Raw genomic sequence first — 26,734 nt, 5'->3', positions numbered from 1 at the left:
CTGAGTGGGTATATAAAACGTATGATTTATTACAATTTTTTACTGGATGTGGGCCGGGGAAACGAAACTAATTGTCCCATTCCATTCGTCACTCAAAAAAGGTCAGTGGTTCACCACCCCTAGTCATGTTTTATTTATTTATTTTCAGAGCGTATATACCAGGTGCTGCTAGCCGCCGAAATGGATGAAACGTCAATCCTGGATCCTCGAAGTTTAAATATATCCCAAAGACACTTCAAGGCCACAGCATTGTTTTGTTTTGTTTTCCAATTGCTTTAGAACAAGTCTTTAGTTCTGCCTGTAGAAAATAACTTCCTCCTTGTGACCACTGCGGATGCTCTTTGGACTTTGTAGGCTCGGCTCCAGACCTTCTCTTTTCCCTCCCCTTCCCCGTGCACAGAATGGCCAACCGGGGGACAAACTTCCCACGTAAACTTCCTTGTACACTCGAAAAAATCTGGAGCGTCTCCTTTCCCGCAGGGAACTTGGGAGAGCCTATCGCTGCAAACTTTGGAAGGAGCTTGGTCAATCACGAAGCTGATATGTTTAGACCTAAAAAAAAGTAGTATGCGTAATGGCACTTTGTTCATGGTGAACATCATTCTGAGTGTCACGGCAAACAAAGCATTTTTAGGCTGAAACGTATCAGCTTCGAGATCGGTTCGAGCTCCTTCCAAAGTTTTCTAAAAGTGTATTCGTCCTCCTCTTCCTATGTCTCAAATTCGGACAGACTTCAATGTCTGTGAGCATCACAGTGTGCCAGAGACTGCAGAGCCTTGCAGTACCGATGTTAATCACTTTATCCTAACTTGGTATCTACCTACTGAGTGTGGTATAACTGGAAAGTCAGGGAAGGTGAACCATCACATACATACCTACCTGCGCATCTTCCATACATGTCAGCACGGTTTTTTCTTCTTTCTTTTTCTTTATACCCTCACATCGTTGAGTTCGTCTCCACGATCTGTCACTGTTGCCAAAAGGAAGCTACAAGAGACGCAATAAAATGCGGTCCATACCCGTATGCTGGGCATGCTTGAACCTCATCATACCTGGAACCTTTTATCCTGTAGTAGGGAAGACTAAGTTTATAATAAAGGATCTAAAAAAAAAAGGCAGGCAAGTCCTACGGGTTGCCTCCGCATGGGTCAATACATTTGACTACCATTCCAAAGGCATTCAATTTAAAACTAGATCTTATCAGTCGTACTGTGTGAACTATGTAGAAAATTAATAAATTCGCTTTCGTAAAAACTACATATCTTCATTGGGACATGCGCGAAGCCCTCTGCCAGCCTGATCTTGGTTAGGTTTGGTTGGTACAACACCTAACCGCGGCAAGGCTTCAAACGGATCAGCAAAAAAGTTTCGGTCATGTCTACCGAATGTAGTCAACAACACTTTCAAGATACTCGTAGCAACAACGTCACCAATTCACCCTGCCACTGAAGGCAAAAAAGACGAGTAGCCAGTTTGTTTGTTTCTCATCACTATATTTTAATCCAACACGTTGTATTTCACTGTATTACACACGCAGTCTCATCATCATCATCGTCATCATGTAGAACCAACCATGACGGCAGCGGAGGAAACGGAAAATAAAGGATTCCAAGACGTGAAATCAACTGCTTCGAAATGATAAACTAAACAAAAACAAAGGAACACAACGCCAATGAAACACAAACATTTGACATTTCATTTCGAGCTTTTACGTCGGTAATCGATCCTACCGTTCCTTCTCGGTTTTCACTATGTACAGTCTGTTTGCACCATTGCCTTTGAATAAGTTAACGACTCGGGTTATTCGTCAATCCGTGTGAACTGTCGCGAGAGCCCTGCATTTTGAACTCCGCGGACATTCTCCCGACCAACGCGCACAATAGTTTCTTCGACGCGTCACACAAGCATTCATCGCAAAGAACCGTTCGGCAGATTTACGCACGGTGCACAGGAAGAGTTGGCGTGCCGTGACCGACAATGTCTGCCCAATGTCTGCCAATCAGAAACGCGACACCCCGTTGCCACGCCCCTCTTGTGACGCCGTCCGTGTGCCACACCCTTCAGCAACGAGAGAACTCGGACACCCGATGATGCGATGTAGGATCAAATCGAACGCAGCGCTGCATGTTTTCACTTTTATGAGACGAAGCATTGAAATCTGCCAATAACCGAAAACAATTCAGAAGGCTGATTCGGACCAAGGGCCAACGACTCACAATATCCACTCGAGCAAAAAAGGAAACGAACAGCGCGTGTAAAACGAAAGGTAAATGCAAGTGCGCCTGAACATTGTTTGCAGTACGCTGTACCCTACGTGTATACAAACGCAAAACATTTCTAAAAAAAAAACAAAAGTCTAAAGGTCATTCAAGATTTGTTTACGTTAAGTTTTCGCATGAATTTTCTTCCCATACCGAGTTTTTTAGTTCACGTAACACAACAGCTTTTATTACAAAGGCTTAACTTTCGTTGAAAGAATTAAAAAAAACTCGTAAAAGTGTATGGCATGCTTGAACAGTTTGTCATTATTATATGCCCGCTTTTATATTAATCATGATAATTTTGTAGAAAATGTAAAACATAACCAAACCAAAAGCCTACATGAGAGCTTGTTTCTAGTACACTCCTTCGCGCTCTCTCACCTGCGACGGTTTGCTGACCACTACGGATGTTTTCTCCGGGAGATACAAAGGACATTTTTCACCTATGCGAGGACACAGCAATTCCTAAATGGCAGCCGTAAATCCTTGGTTTCTTTCTCGTCACTCCATTACTTTCAAAGCGCCGATGGCTTGACGGACGTGACCAGGAGGATACATAAAATATTTAAATACAAATCTGCGTAATTCACGTAAAAAAAAAAAAAAAAAAACTGCAGTTAAATAACGCTACTTATTTCCGTTTAAATGCCACAACCGCAAACAATATTCTACGGAAGCAGTTGTTACAGGACTTTTCTGATCGAAGTGAAGAGGCATTTACGGCAGCCATTGAGGTACTGCTCTATCCTCACATAGATGATGATGATGATGATTGTTTTTTATCCAGCGTTGAAAATATCCGCAGTGATCAGCAAACCACACCTGGAGAGTTGCAAAAGGAGAGCATCTCTTTTACCTTTCAACGACAATCCTACGGTCTGTGCCGAAGCACTTCGATAATTTAAAAGAGTAGAGCAAAGAGCATACATGAATAAAACTGGAAAAGCTCCGATGAACGAGATTTCTCTCTCTCTCTCTCTCTCTCTCTCAGGCATTCGAAGCTATTTTCAATCGTTCGTTGGTCTCGGAAGATTGTGGCTTCCGAATCGCTTTTCGGACGTCAGAGAACAGATCGAAATACGAAGTTATATTAGTCGGTCTTTTCCTCTTTTTTTTATCTTTTTTCGTCCTGCACAATCGTAGGTTTTGGAACGCATGACGACAGAACGTCGAATTTCGTATGACTTTCCCACCAAACGCCTCGATAAAACCTGTAACTGCCTCGAGTGGCAAAAGAGGGAGCAAAAAGTCTGCGTGAACTTCCCTTTTGGGGTTATATTATGCTCGTAAGCGAGACTATCGAAAAGCTTCGTTTGAACACGGCACGAGTACTATTCGGAAGCAAGCAGGCAATGCAATACGTCATTGTTCGAAGTGGTACGCTTCTCTCGCTATACAGTTCTTGAGCTGCTGGGGTAGACACTTAAAGATCTGTGCCAAAATTGTCTACGGGAGCACCACTCGAAGTAGCGCGGCTCGAGTGATATGTAAACTGACTTCAACTCTTGACGGCAACGCGAAACATGCGATCACAGATTAGCTCAAAATCGGTCCTACGACAATAGGGCGTTTACCATACCTCCCCTGCTGGGAATCGATGCAGCTTCACTGCCCGCCCTTTTTGGTATTACTTTTTCCGCTTGCTCGGTAATTTTGGGCCAGCCCAGACTACTAGCACGATTGCCGAGAAGAAGGTATGCATTTAAAAAGGTGTCCAATTGATTAGTCTCTGTTTAATGAGCGGTTCCCGCGAGAGAGTTTATATGGTGAAAAACGTCGAGTAACTTTTAAACAATAGGACACTACTTTCTTGTAAATTTTGTTCCTAAGTGGGGCCTCGTTGGATTTGGGGGTAGTGACATTTGATCGACATGGTCGCTGAATTGAGATATCGGATGTTACAAGCTTCTAGAGAGTATTTTGTATACAGGGTGTCGTAAATCACGTGATATGTGACGACCAATGGGCTTTCGCTTTTGACTTGCTAGTGGCAGAAGAACTCACGTGCAAAAGTGTGTATGCAGAAATTATTTTCGATGCGAAGCATTTTAAGTGTGTCATTTTTCCTGGGTTCACTAAACCAAAAGTCGAAGAGCAGAAATTGAAATCGCAGCGTTATTAAAAATAACGGCAGATACGGACAGCCTGCGGGTGACACTTGTTTCTCGAACCTTTTTTTCAACTTTTACGATGCGGGATGACATCAATTGTACAGAGGCGGTAGCGAACAGAACACGAGAGATTTCCGACTTCTATGTACAAGTGGGGGGGAGTGGAAGGGGGGGGGGATGGAAGAGGCTTGCACGTTTTCCTTTGCTCTCGCATTGCCACATGTGCTGTAAGCGCTGCACCTGAACAGCAGCCCCTCCTCCCGTGGCGCGACCCCACAACAGCCAACGAGAAACGACACCGTCCGCCACGTTGTTATAACTTAGTTTCAACACGCCTCGCCATCTCGCAGTCACGAGAAGACGTGGCAGCGTCGAGGTGGCGGGCGGTAGTTTCTCGGTTGCCCCATGATTCAAGTGTGCACAATTTCCTAGCGTACGCAATACGTTATGACGGAGTAGGAGGCTCAAGCTGGTGGTATCGACACAAGATGCAAGTGCACACTCGCTGATCCCCGGTGGTCGGGGAACCTGTGGGTGCTGCCGCCGCAGGAGAAGGGAAGCCCTCTAGCGTGCCTCCGGCAATGCAACGAAAGACCGCCCCGTCTACAGGTGCTACAGCGCTGGGACAGCGGCACACACACTCGCACACACGCACTACGCGGGAGGGAAACACGGGGTCCTGTGCACACTGCCCTTGTCCCATCGGTCGGGAGGAGCGCCAGTTTTTGGCCTAGGCGGCCCCGCACGCTGCCCCTGGCATGCGCCAGCGATGCGCGCAAGGCCGCGAGCGGATCAGTCCAGTGACGGCGGCGCTGCCTCATGACGGACTACTCTGGTGTGGCGCCGCGCTGGCCGTCGACTGGCTCACCGACGGACTGCTGCTCGTGGACGCGACGGCGGCGGCGATAGCGGCCGCAGAGGACCGCGCGGGAGGCTGTCCCGCCGCGCTGGCGGCTAGCCGCGACAGGTTGAACACTGACGAGGGCCCAGCCCCGTGGGGCGCTGCACCGGGCTTGGGCAAGACCATGTCGGCGGCTGCTGAAAACGCCGCGGCAGTCCGTAACCTGCTCAACGACGCGGCCGTCGTGGAGTCCGTGAGTGGGGAGCCCGCGGACACTGGAGCCAACCCCGCAGCGGGCGACATGATGGTCGGCACGCTGTACACCGTCGAAAGCGGAAACGAGCCCCCGGCGGCGCCGAGACTGCTCAGCGTGCTCGCGTACCAGGAACTCGTCTTGTGGTAGGGCGACAGGTAGTCCAGCCGAACGGACCTCTGCAGGGACGCCATCCGCGCGGCGGCTGCCACGGCGGCCGGCGAAGATGCCGTCGGTGGAAGCATGGCGCTGCTTGGACTCCCCGACGTGGCCGTGTCCACGATGGACCAGATGCGGGGCTTGGGCGCCGATGCCGACGACACGTCGGTGCCAGAGTGGCCGTTGGGCGACGCGGCCGGCGTGCGCGCCGACGACTCCGAGTCCGACAAGGACGCGTCGGACAGGGTGCCGCCGGCACCGTGGTGCAGACCGTGCCGAGGCTCTTCAGACGATTGCGACGCTCCGCCGGGTCGACGCAGGTCGGTCAGGTCGGAGGACCGGGAGTCATCGTCAACGTCCACGAGATCTGCGCAGAAGAGTCATACCAGGCTCATCAGCATTGGAGTCATGGTTCCTCAAGCGGCACATAGCTTCTATCGAGCACGTGGTATACACGCACAAAAGCGCGCAACGAAATGGAATACTCCAGGGCAAGTATCCTCTTAGCTCTTCGCCCAATTTCTCGGAGTTAGTTTATGAACGTGTTGCATCTGATGATGTATTACGCAACCAGAAGGCGTGGGCATATTTCCCACCTCAAGAAAGGTCGCTCATCGCTATGCTGCTTGGATCTAACGAGCTGTATTTGAAATCTATAAATAATTACTAAAAAGTTAATTCTGCAGGTCTTTTTTTTTTTCTTCTGCGATGCACACAAAGTCCTACGATTACAGACTTTGTGGGATGCGCCTTTTTATCAGAAAGTTATAAGAAGAAAAAAAAAAGAGAGAGAAGGAACTCAGGTTTTGTTAAAGTTACACACATGGAAAGGAAATAATACACGCCATCTAATCTTCATTGATTCATAGGCTCAAAGAGGGCGAACAACTGCTTACAGCGTCCTTATCAGTTTTTCCTAAAGTCCAGTTCAAGCAAAGCTTATAAGCGAGGCACTCGTGACAGATGCCGCCACCCTCCGAATAAGAGTAAAAACGGTGTGTATATCTTCCAGGCGCTAAAACCGGTGGGCCTAACAGAGCTTCAGTTTAGATGTGAACTGCTTTTACGTCATCTGCTCTCAATAAAAGCGGCGGCGGCGATTGTTACAGCTCCGGCCCTTCTTATTTGTGTCATGGGGCTGGTGTTGTCGTCGTTCTTCGCCTGGCTGACCTTCAGGGCTCCCCATCGACAGCAGATCGGCGGTAAGCTCGCACGCGCGCGCTCCACCGGAAAATGGCGACCGACCACCGACGCGGCTTGCGCCGTCGGGGCGGAGAAGTGGCCCGGCACGCGTGGAGGACGCTCCACGCCCACCGCTAGCCCTCCCCTGGCGGTTCGTGACGCTTCGCGGACGGCCGAGCCAGCGCGGAGGCGTAAAGTGCCGTGCCCTAACGAGAAACGTCCGGTGCACACTCCGCAGCCGGCCACAGAGGGCCAGCGAAACGATACAGACGTCGGATGCCAGATGATGGAAGCTCTGTGAATCTGCGGTGTCTGCGTAAGCGCGAAGCGCACGATGAGACTGCCGCTTGCTACCGTGACATAGAATTCCACGACGCTTGAGTTGAAGAGATGAGTTCGTCTAAGTTCCTTCTGCTGCGGTACGCTACACCCATGCTTTAAGATTTTATACATATATATATTTCTTTTTGGCATGTGTGTTTATCACAGCATTCGACTCCGCCGAATCATAGGTGCCATCATCCTGCGGCAATGGCTGTGGGTTATCCCACACAGCTCAGTGTCATATCCACCGCGAGTGTTAAAGATGCATCGACCGATGCCGCTTCAGAGCTGTCCCCCGGAAACCGAAGACTTCGATCAGGACCATTCATCTCTATCTAACACCCCTTTCACAGCCGTGGTCCCTGGTAACTAGTCCACTTCTGCCCCCATCGCAGCCCACGAAGAGATGCCCGTAAGGCCTACCATCTGACTCGTCTCGTGGCCTTTTGCGGGCCTCCTGGAGTCCCGCAGCCCCCGCCGCGGCCGCCATGAGCTGGTGGTTCCTCCGGGCCAACTCTTCGGCGGCTCTGGCGGCGGCCTCTGACGATGACGTCGACGAAGAATTGTTGTTGTTCTCCTGCCTGGAGGCGGCCGCTGACGCCTGGCCGTCCTTGGAGTCGTGTCGCGCGGGCGGCGCGTCGTCTCCGTCCGCGTCGTCGTCGTCGTCGCATCGGTTCCTAGGCGACCAGGTCATCTTGTTCTCCTTCTTTAGCCGGCGCCGTGCATTCGCGAACCAGGTGGACACCTGCCAAGGACAAGCGGTGCGACGCACAACAGGGTCACTCGACAATTGCCACAATCGGCTACCCTTTCGCCCTCAGCCTTTCGCGCCTGTTTAATAGGTTCATCCCCTCGATTACGGGCTAAAGAGGAACAATTTGCCAACGAAGAACCCCTAGGTTCTTTCTTCCTTATCACGCCCTTCGAGCGCCGATGTATGTAATCAGGCCCGCAGAGATTATTATCCTATAATGTAAAGAATTGTTTGCTCTGCGCGACACTCAATTAGTTTCGCGGAATGCGAGCGTCTCTAGGTTTTTACCTGGGTTAGCGTCATCTTGGTGATGATTGCGAGCATAATTTTCTCGCCCTTGGTGGGGTAGGGATTTTTTCGGTGCTCGTTGAGCCAGGCTTTGAGCGTACTCGTGGTCTCTCTGGTGGCGTTCTTGCGTCGGGCGCCGTTTAGGTCCATGCCGTACCTGTCCATGAAAGAAAACATCATTTGTCGAGGACGGACGTCAAGGGGTGTCGCGGAAAACGACTCACACACCCGTGCGAACAAATTACTAGGGCATTGTTTAGGTTTAATTCCTTCATTATCCAGCCCTCTACTTTTTTTATTTTTTTTTAATTCCGTCTCTGTCTACTTTATTGTGTAGCACTCAGCATGACCGCACACAATACAGGAAACAGTACGACAGACAGCAGTATTGTAATTTAAGGTGAATTATTACAGCCTTTCTTAAAATAGTAGTACCTCCCAGTTTTTCCCCGAGACGACGATAAAGCAACAGGCCAACAAATTAGTCGTCTTTGGTACCTGGGGTGTAATGTCTTGAGATTAGGAGGCAACTCGCTGTATGAAATGCTGAGTCCTCGTCCTTCCACTTAATCAGAACGATAATACAAAAGGCTCGCAAACGAGTGAACACGATTGAGAGCTCTTCTGGAACGGATCCAGAAGAAAGCATTCCAAGCCAGGATAAATTAACTACAAGCGCCCCGAACATAGTTCCAGCTAAAAAAAAAAATATATATATATATTAATTTGAAATAGAGAGCGTGCTGGTAAGGGTAATATAAATAATGGGAAGAACATAAAATACAGTGACGGACAAGACGATTTCCCAACTGGCAGCAGACGTCTGCAGATTTAAGCGACTGCTGCCGGTTGGGAAATCGTCTTGTCCGTCGCTGAGTTTTATGTTCTTCCCACTATTTATATTATAAAAAAATAAACTCCGTCCTTATATCAGTCAGTTATTTTGACTTTTACGTAGAAATATTTTTTCGAGGCACGTGATATTCAGGATCACCTGTGTGGATAGACAGACGGTGGCGTAAGGTATTGGCAATACCTATTCAAACTTCTTTTCTTTTTTTTTTTTTTCGTTGCGCCATGTTTTGAAAACTAGGTTGTGTCAAAGGGATACTGAACCGAAATTTCGAGCTCACAAAACAGGGCTAGAGCGATAGGCGGGACTCTGCAGGACCCCGAAATACCACTCGTGCAGCGATATCTCTTACGGATGGCCGTGTTTTTGGAAAAGAAATGCGCGATTGAACACGGCCGACGAGGCCGACGAGACACGTGACGTCACGATTTTCATTCCCTCTCCTCCTCGCTTCGTCCCGTCAAGCTGGTGACGAGAAGTGAGGAGGAGAGAAGTGATGCCGCTTCCCCTAATTCTCAAATCTTCTAGGAGGATCGTGACGTCAGAGTCCTCGCTTCATCGCGCCCTCCTTTTCCGAAAAATACGGCCATCCGTTTGAGATATCGATGTATGATCGTGATTTTGGAGTTCGTAGCGTCACGTTCAACGCTTCTGCCGCCTTGTTTAGTCTCCCTCTAAAGGGTACCCCGGCCATTTCTTTAGCCACCCCAGCTAACTGTATTTTCTTAATCTCCGGCCTTTACCCTTTCCGGTATGCTATTTGGTATTGCAAAATTTAGGTATTGTCCGATCGGCACATGAAACACATGCCAAAACCATCATTCACCCGCGCTTTTAAGTGCCGTGACGTCAGTGGCAGGCAGGCTTGCAGGCCGAGCAGGCAGTCTGAAAAAATGGACTGTGCCGAGCATTCGATTGGTGATGATGCGCAGGTGCTGAAGCGAGCTTCCAAGGCATTTATTAGAGATAATGCAACTGCTTGTAATCCGTTGGGAACAAATTCTACAGTCCAAATAGTGAGGCCCTGCCTGCCGCTCGCGTCACTTTTTTATTGTTGCTAGTATACAGGGTGTTGTTTTTCTTTTATAAAATGCCATTTCTTTTTTTCTTTATTTAAGCCGTAAAAGCTACACAAACGCGGTCTGCGCAAGTGAGCTATACGACCACGTGGGCATTATGTTCAAAAGAAAACGCAACTAATAGACGATTCCAAACAAGGCATCTGCCATTCGCAATGTGCTTGCGCGTGCGAGCAAGCATGTGCAACCTCAAGCTTGCCAAAGCTACGCTCACAGCGCACACTTTACGTACTTGCACGTAAGGGCCACCAGTCGGGACGCCATGTTTGCAAACGCCTCTAGATGACTAATTCTAAAAAAAATTCACTAATTTCGTTATATTTAGATGTTTTAGGGTACACGTTTATATTGAAGAAATGGTGGCAATCAATGTTGAAGAACAGCCCAGTTTTTAAAAATCCTAAATCCAGTACGCAGTTTGAGTTATTCATTGTCGGATTTTGTTCTGAAAATCTGTCGATACCGAATCCAAACCCTCGATGCCCGCCGGAAGCGCAATACTCGTTTGATACCGGAGGGTCCCGTGTTAATGACAAAATTTGCCGTCATTATTTTGCATCACAGCGCCTTGGAGCTGATTGCAGTCTGTGTTCCGTGGCTGGCAAACTAAAGCGATTAGCCACCTTAATGGCCGCGACAAGGTGCATTGCCGCGCGATATCGCTGAAAAACGTTTTAATCATGGGTGCGAGTCAGGAAACAACCTGAACATAACTACTCAACGAAAGTGAATGCTTCGACGCGCTGTGACGCAAAAGTGACACAAATTTCGTCAGTAACACGTGACCTTTGGCTTGAAATGAGTGTTGTCCTTCTGGTGGACATCGCGCGTTTGATTTTAGTATTGAGATTCCCAGTACGAAATTTGAACTATAAGCCTTCCCACTGGCTACGCCAGTGAGTGTCAATGTCTGAAATTGTTTTTAACTACATGTCGAGATTGATTCATAAACCAAGTTGTAGATTGCGTCGTTTATAAAATATTTGACATAAATTCAAAAGAAAAAATGAAATGTTGACTGTTAAAAGTAAATATGCATGAAAATAAAGGAAACAGATTAATCGATTAATTAAGCGACTAAAGGGGGCGATTAATCGGGTAATGACGCCAGCCCTATTTTTTTGCAACTAGCTGAATATGGCTGTCTGATAGAATGCATATTGTGGTGTTATTGTGGTGTTAATATATATTAGCGACCTGGCGCGATCAAAAGCGTCGCTATAGCGACGCTTTTGATCGGCCTTCTACGGTTTGCCGAGTGTTAGCTATGACATCTGCAAAGGATTTTTCATCGATGGAAATAAGAGGAATGTAAGAACTTCAATTTTGACGGTGTTGGCAGTGTCAGTTTCAAAGCGCTATGATTTCAAGCTTCCACGGTGCTCATTACAAATACCATCTAACTTGTTCTTGTCAAGGTAATGATGTTACGAGAGGGAACCACACGAGGGTGTCACCAAAACATCTCGCCGCTAAAGGTCCAAGCCTCGGAGTAGTCAACCATAATGCTTCTGAAAACTAAATTTTGTATCGTATCGTTATTTTTTTCTTCTTTTTATGTTTGACGTTACAGGTGTAAACAATCGTTTATTTGACATTGTGAGGATTTTCATTTCGTTCATACAAATTTGACATACTTGCCTAATGTCCATCCATACACAGAATGCGGGTAAAAGCCGGCATCACGCGCTACCTGGTGCTCCAAACTCCTGATTTGACTCAAGTTCTCAACTTTCCCTCACGCGCGATTGCGATTCTTCGCGGTACCTGAGTGAAGTAACCAGCCGAAACTCCAGAAGGGAAGTAGCAGGTAACAATGTCTGTGGCTGTGACATTCTATAAAACTCGAACTGCGTGCTCGATCTAGGATTTTTAAAAACTTGGCTGGCCTTCACCATTCATTTCCTCCATTTCTTCAATATATACATGTGCCCTAATACAGCTATTTAAACAAGTAATTAAGGAATTTTGTTAGTTAGTCATTTATTAGTCGCATTCTCTTTTGGACATAATGTCCGCCTGGTGGTATAATTAATTTGCGCAGACCAAATTTTTGTAGATTTCACAGTTTGTGTAAAAAAAAAAAAGTTAAAAAGAAAACAAACAAAAAACATTTTGTAAATTACCGTGGAAATCATTGTGAGGACCAAAATTGTAAACTTCATAACTTTGCGGAAAAAATTATTTTATGCTTAATATTGGGGTTAATATTTCAGCGATGTTTGTTTGTATGTTTAGCAAATTTTCAGGCAAATCGGGGACTATAAAGAAAACGACGGAGTACCCTCTTAGGTAGCTGCTTTCCTCTGACAGGATCGGGCTTTGATACGAAGCTTGACAGCGCATAACAACAAAAGAAAAACTTCAAACTCTGAAGATACGCACCGGCATTTATTTGTGATGGAATAAAAGGACATGCCTCATAAAAAAAAATGTTTTTCCCCCTTTGAATTTGCCTCTTCAGTATTCAATCTGCGACGCACCAGACTTCCCTTCAAATAGGTGCTTACATTTATGTTCACGGAGATATAACTATCATGTATGCTATATCTAGTATATATCCCTGTAATGGCCCATGAGCCGACGGTATCTGAAAATAAATAAGTAAAAAAAAAAAAATTATTACAAAATTAATCTACGTTGCATTCAAAATACAGAGGATTGAAATCAGGTCAGAAACAATTTATCTGGAGTCGCGCACGTATATATAGCACAGTGATGCAGCATTATTGTATCTACTTCAATTTTTAATCTTGACGTATATGAATAAACAAAACGTCTCTGAAACGAGTGAACGAGGTACGTTAATCCATCGCAAAAATTAACAAGTAAAGTATCCAAAACAACACGTACGCGTGTGATCTTGGATCATTTTCTCTCTGCTTTGTGCACTTGCTGTTGTCTCCCTATGCATCGACGTGACACATTCGCACAGCCCGCAGAAATTATTCTTTGTTCCAACTATAAAAAATATCGACACAATCTTAGCCAGACCGGGAAAGCTACAGCTGTAAAATGCCAGAAAAGTGCACTGCACACCGTTAGTCCAAAGAGAAGACCCCTTTAGCTTCATAACGATGAGGACAAGCACGAACAGGAAAATGGCCCAACTTGTTTCCGCTCTCGAGACGTTCTCCCTAGTTTCCCTACACTCCCCACGTTTCCCTAGCCGTCTCTTCTACGGACCTCCCCAACGGCCGCTGTGACGTGCGTGTTGCAAGCCCCTCCGACAAGAGTTCCACCGCAGCATTGTACGCTCCTGCCGCGGCTCCCCGAAGACAATGAGGGATACCGAGACAAAAGCAATTCACACACAGTTAAAAAATAAAAAATAAAAGCCGCTTTTGGCAACACGTCTTGTTGGGTTCCGGCAAAATCAATATCCAACAGAACTCACTCATAAACAGGGCCGAAAGCGAGGCCGAGGCGGAAAACAATAGAAGCGGGCAAGGGGTGCCTGTGTGCGCGCTGGAAAGAGCGCTCTCTCAAGTGAGAGCGGGGAGTGCTCACGGCGTCGGACGGCAAAACAGTTTAATCACTATTATCTCGTCATTTATTAAGTCTCACTCCCAGTGGGCCTTCCATGGCGGGGAGTTCGCCGGCTCTCGGCGCGAATTCGTCTCACTCGAAGGCTCGCCGTGGTGGGATCTCCCGTTGCACGGAGTCCTTCATTAGGGGCGCCGAGGAAAACAGCGCGTTTGTTTAATTCTGAAAAATGAACTCTGCTTCGCGCGAGCAGCGACGAATCTCGGGAGATACAGTTCGCAATTACCCCGGAGCTATGTAGACGCGAACGGGAACGAGCCCTTTCCTTCTTGGGCTCGGTCGCTTGTGGTCTCTCTCTCTCTCTCTTGACCGTGCTGTATGCTTCTGTGTTTAATGCCATGAACAGTTTTCTAACACCTCTATTTACTTTCGAATGTTCTGGTCAGAGGCCCTAATCCGTGGTTTGTTGGCGAGAATGGCAGAGCTTAAGCGGCACTAAGCAAGATGTGAACTATTGTTGGCATTCAACATATAGTAAACAGTAGAATCTAATCAAATATCTAAAATTATTTTGCCACGCGCTGAACTTTATATTAAGAACGCAATTTTAAAGGGAGAAGAGCTGTCAGGAGAAAAAGGCAAAATAAATATACCTTTCTCTTATATTGTATGTTGCGCGACCACATTGTTAACAAGAACGCAACATCGGCGCTTTTTTTTTTTTTTGCATTTTACTTTGAAAGGACATTAGCAGGCATCAAATCATACCGCTTAGGTGTAAGTGTCCCAAATTGTGCCAAGCATGCTATACACGAGTAGTTTTGATACTTGAATTAAAAGGCCTATAGACAGGGACAGAAGAAAATAGATGCTAACAGGACGCGGCGTGTCCAGGATGGCTAGGTCGGACATTTACGTGAACGTTGTAAAAGGTCGCGGAAGTAACGTAATGCCATCTGATGGGTAAAGGCGATTGGTTCCACCAATCAGACGCCAATACGTCATTTCCGTGACCTTTTAATACGTGCACGTAAATGTCCAACCGAGCCATCCTGTTGGCATCTATTTTCTTCTTTCCCCGTCTCTGGGTGTTTTACTTCAAGCATGCACAACCAACCAGCCTAACTTGCCGTCTTAGTATAATTTTTAATGCAAAGCATTAACTATCACATGGACCGGAGCCGGCGGCATCTGTACCTGCAAAAAAAGAAAGAAAAAAAAAACGCGAAAGAAATGGTCATCGTCCCATTGGCTGAATAAATGGCTCCCAGATTGCCATTGGCGGCCCTTTCACGAGAGCGCATGCTCTCGTGTCAGGCGTTCCCGAAGAGGGGGGCGAGAGAGAAAAAGGGGGGGGGGGGGGGGGGGGGGGGGGCTGCGGCCGCTTCTGTTCCTCTCGGCGCCGAGGAACAGGACGGAGCCCGAGTCTATCGTCGGCGGCCGCAACGTCGGCAGTAGCGAAACGTGGCCGTCCACGCCAATACACAGCCGACGAACTAAGGAAGCGGAAGAGCGACATTCATGCTTTGTCATTCACAACTCATGAGAAGGGCTTGGGTGTCGCCGGAATTTTTATGACAGTTTCCCAAACAAAGTGAAAATGGAGCGCATCGTTTCGGATTGTTCGTTGCTGAAGAGCAAGACTCGCGGATCAGCTATTTCTCCCCTTATTCAACTATTTTGTAATATCGAGATACCAGATTTTGTTGCCTCATTTAAACCAAGACAAAATCAGGTTTTGTGATCTTGAAAGCTGCTTCGAACCTGGTGACGCAACCCTGATGATTTCAGCTAATGCGGTTCGTAACTCGAGGCATTTTTCCGCCCCTGCTTCGCAGCCAGTGCACGAGCCAGACACAAACGTACAATCCCCTCTCAGCAGCGACGACGTTAGATCCGAGTATAACATGATTATAGGCTCAGGCTTATCGTTTTTATGAAGCGCAGACAACGACTATTTTATGCCCGCAAGGCGACGTGGAGAAATTTCTGGGGTGGATCATTACAGTCAGGGGCACGACAGACTCCTCATGAATAATTTCCTCGAAACTTACACTACGAGATTTGCCGAAGCGATTAAAAAAATAACTGGAAAAGTATCGTCAGCGAAAAAAAATCTAAAACCTTTTAAACGGCGGGGGACAAATGTCGTATTAGAAGCTAAACAAGGTACTTCGATCGTGTGTTGGCAGCCTTAACTACCTGCCAACCGGGGTGAAGGCGTCATTCGCATGCAAACCGGATCTCAACCGCGACGCCAGAGAAGAAAAAAGTAAATAAGAACGAGGCGCGACTCGCAAATGAGAAGTGACACGTTATTCGTCTCGATTGCGCAAAAACTCCCATTCGTGCTCCGGCGTCCTTCGAAACTCGCTACCCGAACAAAGTGGGCTCCTCGCGCATCGAACAAAAAACACATATGCGGCGGGGCCAAGTAATGACGATCAAATTGGCTCGTGCATGGGTTCCGACGGCTTTCCCGAGAGCGTGACCGGTGGACCACTTCCGTGGTAGGCGCTGAACGCGCGAACAATGCGTTTGTGCAACACGTATTACGTATGCAAAGTGGCCTTTGAGCGCTTCCCTCGGATTCCGCACAGTTGGCTTGACGCGAAAGGGCTGCCCAGGACTTGGGTTCACGCGACGCTTCTCTCGCAGGCCGCGCGAGAACGCACGCAGCCTCCCCGTCGCTCGCGGCCGGACTCACGCGCCGCTCACGGCACCGTCGACCGACACGGCAGCGGGACTTGATCTCGCCCAGATACGCAACGGAGGACGTTGTACCTCCTTGTCTACTATCCCCCTCCCCGGATGTGTTCCGTATCTCCCCGATTGAACCTGGTCATTTTCTAACCCTCCCCGAGCAAACTACGCCGTCTGCGCCCTGTCGACGTGCTCAAGCGTGCGAAGGTCAAGTACCACGTGCTCTCGAGACGGTCGCTTAGTGGACAAACTGATTTGAAACTTTCAAAAATATTCGTACGACAGCACCGAATGCACGTAGCGTCCAGCTGCCTTTCTGTTGCTTTGTTGATGACCGTTGTAAGGGTGAGGTATTCGCAACTTTCATGACGCACTGGCGCCTATCAAAATGGCTGTCATCTGGATGATCGCTGCAGAACAGCAGTACGAGGCTGGGTCTGCGGCGCGTAATTCTAGTTTTGCTATATACGAGCAGTATTAGAACCTTACTTTATTTTTTTCACGTCAGCACCTTTATTGTGAAGACCATCATCCAGGAGCTAGAGAAAGCGATTACCACACCGCGGTACCACCATCGTTGAAAGTTGCGAATACACCCTTAGCTCGTCGGATCTGTCGACGACCAAAAGCCGCGCGATAGGAGAAAATTTACGCTGATTGCACCTCTCTCGACGTATTGACGTAGCTGTATACACACGCTCCTATTGGGCTATGAGGCTCCATATACCGTTGAGCAGTGTGAGTCTAGTGTTCGCCGCGTGTGTCCAGTTGAGCAGAAGCTTCACTCGGTGTGCCCAGACATAAATTTCCAATTTATGGCGGCCTACTCGGGTCACATGCAGGCACGCAATGCGACTTCCGTGTCGGTACGTGCGAATATGGAGATCTACGCCGTACATCGAGCGCTGGTGGCAGATTAATTACGACTCATTAAAAGTCTGGCCACGGAAAGCCGCCTCCAATCGGAGCTTGCCCTGCGCGTGCTTCCTTTGCCGAACGACGCCCATTGGTTGAATATTTATGCGTTCCGCGTGATCGACCGCGACGCATGCCTGAAACAAGTTTGCAAGAAGCTAGGGAGGCGGAGAAAGGGCGGAGGGGGGCACGAGGTGGGGGGGAAAAGAGAAGGGGGGAGGTAGCCATGTGTTTTGGTTAAAGATTCCAACACCGAAGTCACGTGTGCTGCATCACTTGCCTGCCGAGATGTCGGTATCAATCGATTTTGTTTTTCCTCTGGCGGTCTGGGCGCGGCATCGACGATGTAATCGAGCCTCGTGTCTTGTTTTCACCATTCCAAATTTATGGGCGTGAGATTTTGCGTGTGAGCTCGTCACGTTAGTGAATCGCGATAATCCGCGTGCTTTGCGGGCCGTACCAATGGGTACTAATTATATATTTTTGGTGAAGCTCGTCAACTTTGCCGGAGGCAAAATACAACCCTTCGCTACATATTTAACAGCATTCCTTTGTCTCGTTTGCTCAGATGAGGAAAAAAACAAAGTGCCCGGGGAACCTGCATAGCCACGTTGGTTCGTAAATACGCCAATTTAGGTGCTCATAAAAGTGGGGGGATGAGCAACACTCGTTGTGTTTTGATGCGTGCTATGACTTCGAACGGGACGTTACGTTGTACAACTCCTCATAAAAATAGCTAGTGCGCCGCAAGCAACGTCTTGTTTAATGGCACTTGGAAAATTGAATTCTGATCGTCGTGCTCAGAGAACTGCCGACTTCGCAAACAAAAATCAAAGGCGCCGGATAAGTTTCCGCTACCTGTATACGCGTGTTAGTGCACCACACAGCCCTCGACGCTTCTAGCAGCCGCGCTCTCGCCGTGCGCTGTACCTATTGTGGGAGCTCCGTCTCCGAAAAAAGGTTCCCCCCTGAGCAGCGGTTTCTCGGCGACCTGAGACAGCCGGAAGCCCACAATTACCGGAGTTTCCAACGTGTCTCGGTTCCCCTGCCTCTTTCCAAGTGACAGCGTAATTTGGCCGTGCGCTGCTCGTCTCGGTGTGCGTCGGACTGTTTGCACAGGCCTCTGTTAATGCTGATGGATCACGGCGGCGGCCAGGAAAGCCGGCCGGACATGCGCCGCCTCTCTCTCTCCCTCTCTCGCTTTGTCTTGCACGATCTCTGCCCGACGACGCCACTTAGCATGCCTCATCATGAAACGAATCTGATCCAGTTAGTCGCCAGACGGACGCAATTTTCCGGCGGTGTTCTAATCCTTCCCTGCCCAGCGCGCTGCTGTGAGTCGAAGTACCCTCCGTCACGAGCAGTGAACAGCCGCTCGTGATTGACCATAATGTCGATGACCGCCTACTCGCCATGCCACGCAATCATGCTCTGCAACGAGCAGGTGGTCGGGCTGACCGACCCACGTGTGGCATACCGAGGTCAGGACACGCTCGTCAGGCCCATCCTGACCTCGGACACAAACGAAGGTTTCCGAGCCACAACGAAGCGTTCTCGAGAAACCCGGAGCTTGTTTGCCCCTTAAAAAGACAAGATATGTATACTCTTACAGCGATATGTATTCTTATGTAGAATACTTAGGTAAAATCTTCTTTGACGTGAGTATCGAAGCGTGCTTCTGAGGGAAGGCAGGAGCTCTGGGTATATGTGAGAGAGGTAATATCAACGGCAGGGACTGGAAACTGCACGATATGGTAGAATGTGCACATTAATGTTAATTTTGTAGATAGAAAACGTCTTCAATCACGTGACATCGCTGTTTTTCCACAAGGAACGAAGGGAAGGCTAAAGGCTGGCTCAGACATCTACAACGAGCGTGTTAGCTACGACTGCGTCCGCTGTGACCGGAGTGACCGGAACGACAGCTCTGCGCAGCGCGTACACACTCCTGCAACCGCCGCAACAAACGCAGCAGGTCATCAGCACGGCGGCCGCTTCTCTGCCGCCGTCAGCTGTTTCCGCGCTGCTTCTAAAAAGAAGGGGACGCGCTGCCACTCACTGGCGTAATAGAAAATAGACAGATCGTTTTCCATAGCCTCAAGCTTTATTCATATTTATTTTTCTAGGATAGGCTCGCAGGGCAGAGGAGGTGAAAAAAAAATTAAAAGAAAAAGATGCTATCCACCGTCTTGGACGATAACGATTTTAACACACGAATTTACTAATGCCCGTGTCCCACTAGAGCGACATACAGAAACAAAAGACAACGACAAGCCTCAAACCAGAGTCTTTCGCAATTTGAGAGGCTTTGTAGAATAGAAGAGGCTATGCTCAAACACGAGCATCATGCACGCGAGGGTATCTTTGGCAGGCTTGCGATTGCTCGTGCTTACTTCACGAGCACCGAGCGACTAAACGCCTGCCAAAGGTGCCATCGCAAGCGCGCTGCATGGGTTCGAGGCTTGTCGCTGTCTTTTGTCTCTGTCTGTCGCTCTAGTGGGACACGAGCATAAGAGTTCAAATCTCGCCACACGCGTTTTCTATGACTACAAAATACGGTGTAATTTTAGCAGCGATATAGCAAAGTAGATATATGACTTTACATTCCCATAGACGTTGCGAGCATTCAGGAATGGTAACACTAAACACTTTTCTCGGGTGATGAAAACGCGTGATAATTCGCATTCTTCATACATGCCTTCAAATTTACGCACCACTGAACTTGAGCACACACGTGGAGTGTGTAAAATAAGGAATCCGGGCGATGTTCAAGTACACAAATGCAAAAAAACGACCAGTCTAGGTAAACAAACACGACGGCACGAGCGTTTCTGCTATCTTGAGTTCGTTGCCAAGATATCGCCGCAGCAGCAGATGGATCTTCTCTTCTAGGACGTGTTGGTTTGTCATCGTGACACACGACTCGAATTAACAGCGAAGGAGAGCGCGCTACGCGGAACGATGAGCTTCCACCACGCCGACCACATCGATGATCACTCCCGACGCCATGTTTTTCAGCAGGTATAGCAGGAACCACGACCGGTATGCAACCCACGTGGCCGAGCTCTCCTCGGCCTATAAAAAGTATTTCTTGTGGTCGATCTGTTCGTTCTCAAACGTAGCGCTAAAGTTCAGCCAGGCTCAACTCTTTGCGTTGCGAACGGACACGAACGAAACGGCTGTTTGGCGCTTCGTTGTCACAGTAACTCGTCGTAGCAACCGGTTGCATCCGTTCGCAGTCATAGCGGGCGCTCTGAACGCAAGTGTGCGAACGGGCCTTTACGGATCAAGACCTTCTTGCGCCGTCCGACCTGTACCGTTTTCTGTCTTTGTCTCTGTGTGCCCTCCGAGCTTAGCACCCCGTAAAACTATTCCCATTCCCCATTTCGAACGGCAGTATCGAACACGTCCGCATTACTTTCGCAAGGGGCTGCGCGGTCTGACAGGTATATCTGCATCTGGCCGAAGCACCAAGTCGACGCGTTATTGCCATTCTGGATTTATTCGCGTCGAACAATAAGTGGGAAGCTCCAGAGCACACGAAGAGGGAGAGAAAGAGAGAGAGGGGGGCGGGGGAAAAGAATTTACGATGACACTGCTCCTCGGAAGCGTCATTGCTGCCCCGCGGCGGCTCCATGGCGCACGGCAGCCGCGGCAGGAGCAGCTTCACCTCGAACGCACGGAGTAAACATAAATCACAACTGCGTTTTGCCGAACCGTTCATCAAAGACGAGCGAAGGCTGTTGATAGAGGAGGGAGGGGCTCCTCTTCCGGCCTTCCTTCTAAGTATTTATAAGCGGGAGCCCCGGGTCGGATCAATGGCTGCGGAGGTTACACTAATATGCCACATCGGTTAACTCGCCAGGATCACTTGATGAAAGAGGCTCCCATCGATTGCACTTAGCCGCCGGTGCGGCCTCTCGTCTGCCCCCCAGCAGCCAGTTCGAGCCCCGGAAAGAGCAATGCCTTCATTGATTTTGAGTTCCACAGATGGGAACGCCGGGAGGAGGTGTTGATTACTCGCCAGCTCAACTTCGTCCATCTTGCCGCGGCGCGCCGGGCCTGCCGCTGCCTTCTCTTTCCTCCTCGCTCGGGGTTCCTCCAACCTTCCAGACGGGGGCTCTTACATGATTGGCTCCGCGGCTGTTGTTATGGGCCAGCCTTTGTGCCTGCTCTCCTCGGGGTCCCGGGCTAAAGATTCGGCACCCCTCTTCTTCCTCCTATCGCTGGAGGTGAGACAACTGCCGGCGGCCCCCCCCCCACCAACGCTCCGTGCTCGACGATCTCTCCGATGACGATGCATCATGTCTCCAGGCCTCCTTTCTTCTTCACTGGGGGTGCCGGGCGGGCGGGGAGATGTATTTCTCGAGGAATTACTTGCGCCGACGTACGGCGCTTTGTTTTAGCGGCTTGATTGATCCCATTTCTCACGATGTGGTGGCAACGAGACGCGACGAAACAATAGAACGGAAATGCGTGCACCCCGCCGGTAATAGGTCAAGTGTTGAAGTTCGGTGCTGACAGGAAATGCCTTGTAATTTGGACTAAGGCTTCGAAAACTAAGAAAATAATAAAAGAAACCGAGAGAAAGAAAGAAAAAAAACACCGATAGAGCGAACGTAACTGTTTCCTCCTATTGTGAAGCATGTCTGAAGCACGGAATATGATCCTGGTTAGAATCATTTACTTCCACCCGATTCATTTATCATTTCCTTCCAATAAATTAACCTAGATGCTTTTGTTTGTGCTTTGAGTTTCTTTGCATGTTTTTGAAAGCAGCTCTGTGGGATTCAAAAGGCGAAAGAAGAGAGCAGACTAATGTGGGTCTGTAAATCAGAAACTTACGGCTACAGTTAAGAACACTTGACTGTCATCTTTGTTATTCTCGAAATGGGCGAACTGTCCTCCGTTCCAGTTAATAAAATGATGTTAAAAGGACACGTGTTTTTAACCACGTTTGTCAGCGGTCATGTGCTCAATTTTCTTAGATATTTACATGTAAAGCCTTCCACAAAATCAGAAATGAGGTTTAAGCTGGACTTCATATTCTGGGGTTTCATGAGAAAATAGGCTTCTGAGGGAACGGTCGTGTTTAGGAAGTTGCCGAGTAACGATAAATGTGAAAATCGCAATTCAAAACAAATATTAAATGTTTGTCCTTACCGAGGCACGAACATTTCGCGAAATAAAATCGACAATTTCAATACATATCATAAGACACTTTTGCAATCACGCAATACACTAATGGGATAATAGCACGTCTCGTAGCCATTGCTACTTCTCGTCACAAAGGGTGTTGCTATCGCTGCAAGAACATATCGCCACGAAACAAAAATGAAGAAACGAGCTACGCCACGCAATCAAGCGCAGACACTGCGGTGTCTCAAACAAGCCGCTCTGAGCGCCACAGTCGTGCAAACACAAGTCTCTTCTTTTCTTTTTTGCCTCTGATTGGCAGTGGGCTTTAGACGCGGAGTCTCCAGCTTCAACCCGACAATCGCAGAGGACAGCAAAAGTAACCCCGGACTTCTCGTCGGAAACGGCATCTCCTTTCTTTCTCGAGCCTCCTACGAGCGCACACAAGAAGCGCACATTGTCGCTCACCAGGATTCCCGACCGTTCCACGTGAGCCCGCCGAGAGGTGAAGCAGGACTTAGTGTTATTACCGCGGTCGCCGCCGAGTTCTCCCGTCTCCCCCATTCCCGCGATTTCACTTTCTACACCTCCCCAAATCCCCTTTGATATCTGCCTTCCCCCGTTCCATGGGAGGACTTTCGTGGTTCTTATATAGATGTATAGATATAAATATATATTGCGCAGGACAAGAGCCAGCCCCAAGCAGTTTCGTTTCCTTCAAGGAGGTGACCTTTGAGATCTGTTTGAAGTGGCTTCGGGGATACGGACGTTTTGAAGACGGGGCTCAAGCCGTTTGCGTGTATTTGGCACTCGTGCGACAGCGAGGGACTTTGGGGTCGGGAACATTATTTCCCCCCGCAATATCTTTGTTAGCCTGAGATTAGGAGACTCGGAGCGATTGGTCGGAGGTTGTCTTTTCAATAGTGCTCGTGACAAGCGCGCTGCAGATTCGTGCGTCCTTTGAGAAGAATGTCCGTTGTAAGGCGTACTCCCCCTGCATCCTGGCGGAGTACGCATTACAATACAAACAATACAAACAGCTTCAGAAAGTAGTTCGTGCTGTGCTCTTGTTGTGGAAACGCGCGTGGTGTGACAAAAGTTACAGGAAAGCCGTTAGCGACGATGCAGAGCAACCACTTTCAGGTTGGTTGGCGCATTTGTGCTGCGAAGCGTTGTAGTTTTATTTCTTTTTTTTAACGTGAGTTTGAAAGCATTTATCCAGAAAGCACGAGAAAAATCTGGGATTTCATACGTTGAGAAAAAAAAAATTTACAATATTAAAACAGATTCATGCATGCGGTACAATCGCCAAGGTTGTGGGATGCTGGGGTCTTTATCTGTAAATTTGATACCTTGATACCTGCTTGCAATTCAGTCACTACAATTACTGCAGGAATGTGGTCGCATGGATGTTTCAGTGAACGAATGGAGGTCCATTATAACTATACGTATCCAGTGACAGAGCCACGGTATAAAGCGAAATGTGCGAAAGTTCTTATACCATTGTAAAATCCAGACTCGCAATTATCGCAATTATCGCAACGCAAAAAATCGCAATTTAACAAAACTCGTCTAGTTAGAATAGCGTTCAAGGTAACTTGTATAACACCTGTGAGGTGAGCTAAAAGCAGTCTGGTTCGATGTAAATGGCGATTCGAACACTGACCACCTCACCCCCTTCTAAATTTAAATCACTACAAACCATAAGTGCGGTAATGGAAGAACGGTTTCTGGCGGATTCAGTCGGTCGATAAGTTAAGAGATAGGGCTGTATGTTAATACGAGCATGCAGCTTTTATGTAAAGCATACTGGAAGCAGTAGCACTAAAGAGGAAGAGTATTATTTACTCTGCGACCGCTTCGTGGAGGTTACATTCCGCGGATTTATTACTAATGAATACATTCTTGATATTCTGCTAACAACTTTTTGTCCAAACTGCGCTCTATACATGGGTCTACATCTAACATCCTTACCAGGCACACCCGTCTAGCCACGACTTAATGAAGGTACATTTTTGTTGGGCTGGTAAAATGATCGATTAACCTACCGATTAGTCAATTAATGCTTTAATCGCGATTAAACTTTTTTTTTTTTTTTTTACGGTTCATCGGTAAAAATTTGAAGACCCAAAAGAAAGTAAAAATTAAATGCACTCACCACGTAAACGTGGACGGGTACAATCGTACAAATGGCAAACTTTAGAGAAAAAGAAGGTTTAGAATATTGTAAACCGTAGGGGCGAGATTTGTAACTCCTGACAAGGGTGCAGAAGGTTACACTTGTCCCGACCACTTCAACGCCGTTCGAGTGTCCGTTTAGCGCCGCAGAGACTATTGTGAATAATCAAAGGAGATCGCACTTGCCGGAGAATATCAACGAACCTCTTTGCGTCATGTAGCTGAAGTAATTATCTGTGAGCGTGAGCAGTGGCGTAATTCTTTCTTTTTTTTTTTTGGGGGGGGGGGGGGGGGGTGGAAGGGGGCTGTGGCTGAGGTGGCCATGATGTCCTTCACTTGGGGTGTGGAAGGGGGGAGGGGGCATCAAAATGTATGTGTATGTACGTATAGGGTCGGCTGGACTTTCCCGTGGGGGGGGGGGGGAAGCGACGGGGGGGGGGGGGGGGCTAAAGCTTTATAAGCCTCCCCCCCCCCCCGGCAACGCCACTGTGTGTGAGTGTCTGAACTGTTCGTAACTTCATGTCGAGACTGATTCATAAACCAAGTTACTGATTGCGCCGTTTATAAAATATTTGACATAAATTAAAAAAAAAGAAAATGAAATGTTGACTGTTTAAAGAAATATGCATGAAAATAAAGGAAACAGATTAATCGATTCATTAAGCGACCAAAGGGTGGCGAGTAATCGGGTAACTTTAACTTCACGCCCAGCCCTATTTTTTGCAACTGCTGAACGTGGCTGTTTGATAGCATGCATATTGTGGTGTTACTATATATCTTAGCGATCTGCGCGATCAAAAGCATCGCTGAGTGTGGCCTTCTACGGTTCGCCTAATGTTAGCTTATGGCGTCTGCAAAGGATTTTTCATCGATGGAAATAAGAGGAATGTAAGAACTTCAGTTTTGACGGTGTTGGGAGTGTTGGTTTCAGAGCGCAATGATTTCAAGCTTCCGCCATGCTCATTACAAATACCATCTAACTTGCTGTTGGCAAGGTAATGGCGTCACGAGAGGGAACCACACGACGGCGCCACCAAAACATCCGACCGCTAAAAGTCCAAGCCTTGGAGTAGTTTACCATAATGCTTCTGAAAACTAAAATTTGTGTCGTCTCGTTTTTTTGTTTTTTTCTTCTTTTTTTTAATGTTTGACGTTGCTGGTGTAAACAAGCGTTCATTTGACATTGTGAGAATTCGTATTTCGTACATACAAATTTGACATACTTGCCTAATGTCCGTCCATACACAGAATGCGGGTAAAAGCCGGCATCACGCGCTACCTGGTGCTCCAAACTCCTGATTTGACTCAAGTTCTCAACTTTCCCTCACGCGCGATTGCAATTCTTCGCGGTACCTGAGTGAAGTAACCAGCCGAAACTCCAGGAGGGAAGTAGCACATAACAATGTCTGTTCTCTGATTCACAGAGAGAAAAATATGCAACCGAATCGCCAAAATACGATCCGGCAGTTAATTGTGTATTTTTTTTTTTTTGGCATACTGAAAAGCAGAACTTATAACACCACTCGGTGAAGACGGCTGGCTGATCAGCAGGTTCGGTTTTCCTTTCGAAGGACACGTTACGCATACGGAAGGTGTGCGATGCCAGAAAACTGGTAAAAAAAAGAAAGCAATATATGCAATATATGTATCCATTGTTTCTCGTTTCGCGTGGTCGGCTTGCATCGCCTCATTTTGCTTCGCCCTTTGTTTCCGAAGCGCGTCCTTTTGTTCTTGGACGCAACCGTCCTTTCTCTTTCGACGACATTTTCCCCTTCTTTGTAGCGTACTGAGCAAGATTACGTTCTTGTCCGCGCCTTGCTTTGACGGCAGAGGCATAATTCCGCAACGGAAATGACTCGTGTATTGTGTGCCGCTACCGCAGGAGTAATGTTTGCAGCTTGTAGTGGTGCAACCGACAGGTGATGGCCAGCGGTTTGTCGCACTCTGGCTAACTGAATTTTAATGCCCGCTAAAGGCTGCCCAAGAGCGACCGTCACCGTGTGTGTTTTTCATGACTACAGCCAGGTGATTACCCCCCTCACTCGTTACGTCTAAATTCGTCTGTCGTAACATTAAGATTCATTAATATGGCCGGGCTATATATAGACATTTTCCAAAGGGGCGCCGCCATCTTGAATTGTCGTCACTTCCAGTATGGGCGAGGAAAAAAAAGTAAAACGTTTCAACCTGTAACCAGGAAAAAAATAGAGT

The 26,734-nt window shown here is 47.9% G+C and overlaps 1 protein-coding gene across 1 annotated transcript in view; it reads right to left on the bottom strand.

Moving 5' to 3' along the window:
* Positions 1–1,476: 1,476 nt before the first annotated feature.
* The window catches only part of LOC8023365 (homeobox protein araucan), a 134,047-nt gene continuing 108,789 nt past the window's right edge, over positions 1,477–26,734 (bottom strand). Inside the window, exons 5-7 of the mRNA XM_002400517.5 lie at positions 8,174–8,330; positions 7,555–7,876; positions 1,477–5,992 (exon numbers count right to left, since the gene is read on the bottom strand). Coding sequence (XP_002400561.2) covers positions 5,190–5,992; positions 7,555–7,876; positions 8,174–8,330 — 1,282 coding nt within the window. The 3' untranslated portion in view covers positions 1,477–5,189. The remainder of the gene's footprint in view (positions 5,993–7,554; positions 7,877–8,173; positions 8,331–26,734) is intronic.

This window comes from Ixodes scapularis, unplaced genomic scaffold (genome assembly GCF_016920785.2).
Source record: "Ixodes scapularis isolate PalLabHiFi unplaced genomic scaffold, ASM1692078v2 PGA_scaffold9__187_contigs__length_104089568, whole genome shotgun sequence".
In the NCBI taxonomy this organism is placed as follows: domain Eukaryota; kingdom Metazoa; phylum Arthropoda; class Arachnida; order Ixodida; family Ixodidae; genus Ixodes; species Ixodes scapularis.
The sequence above is the reverse complement of the archived record's forward strand: the minus strand, read 5'-3'. Positions and strand labels throughout refer to the sequence as shown.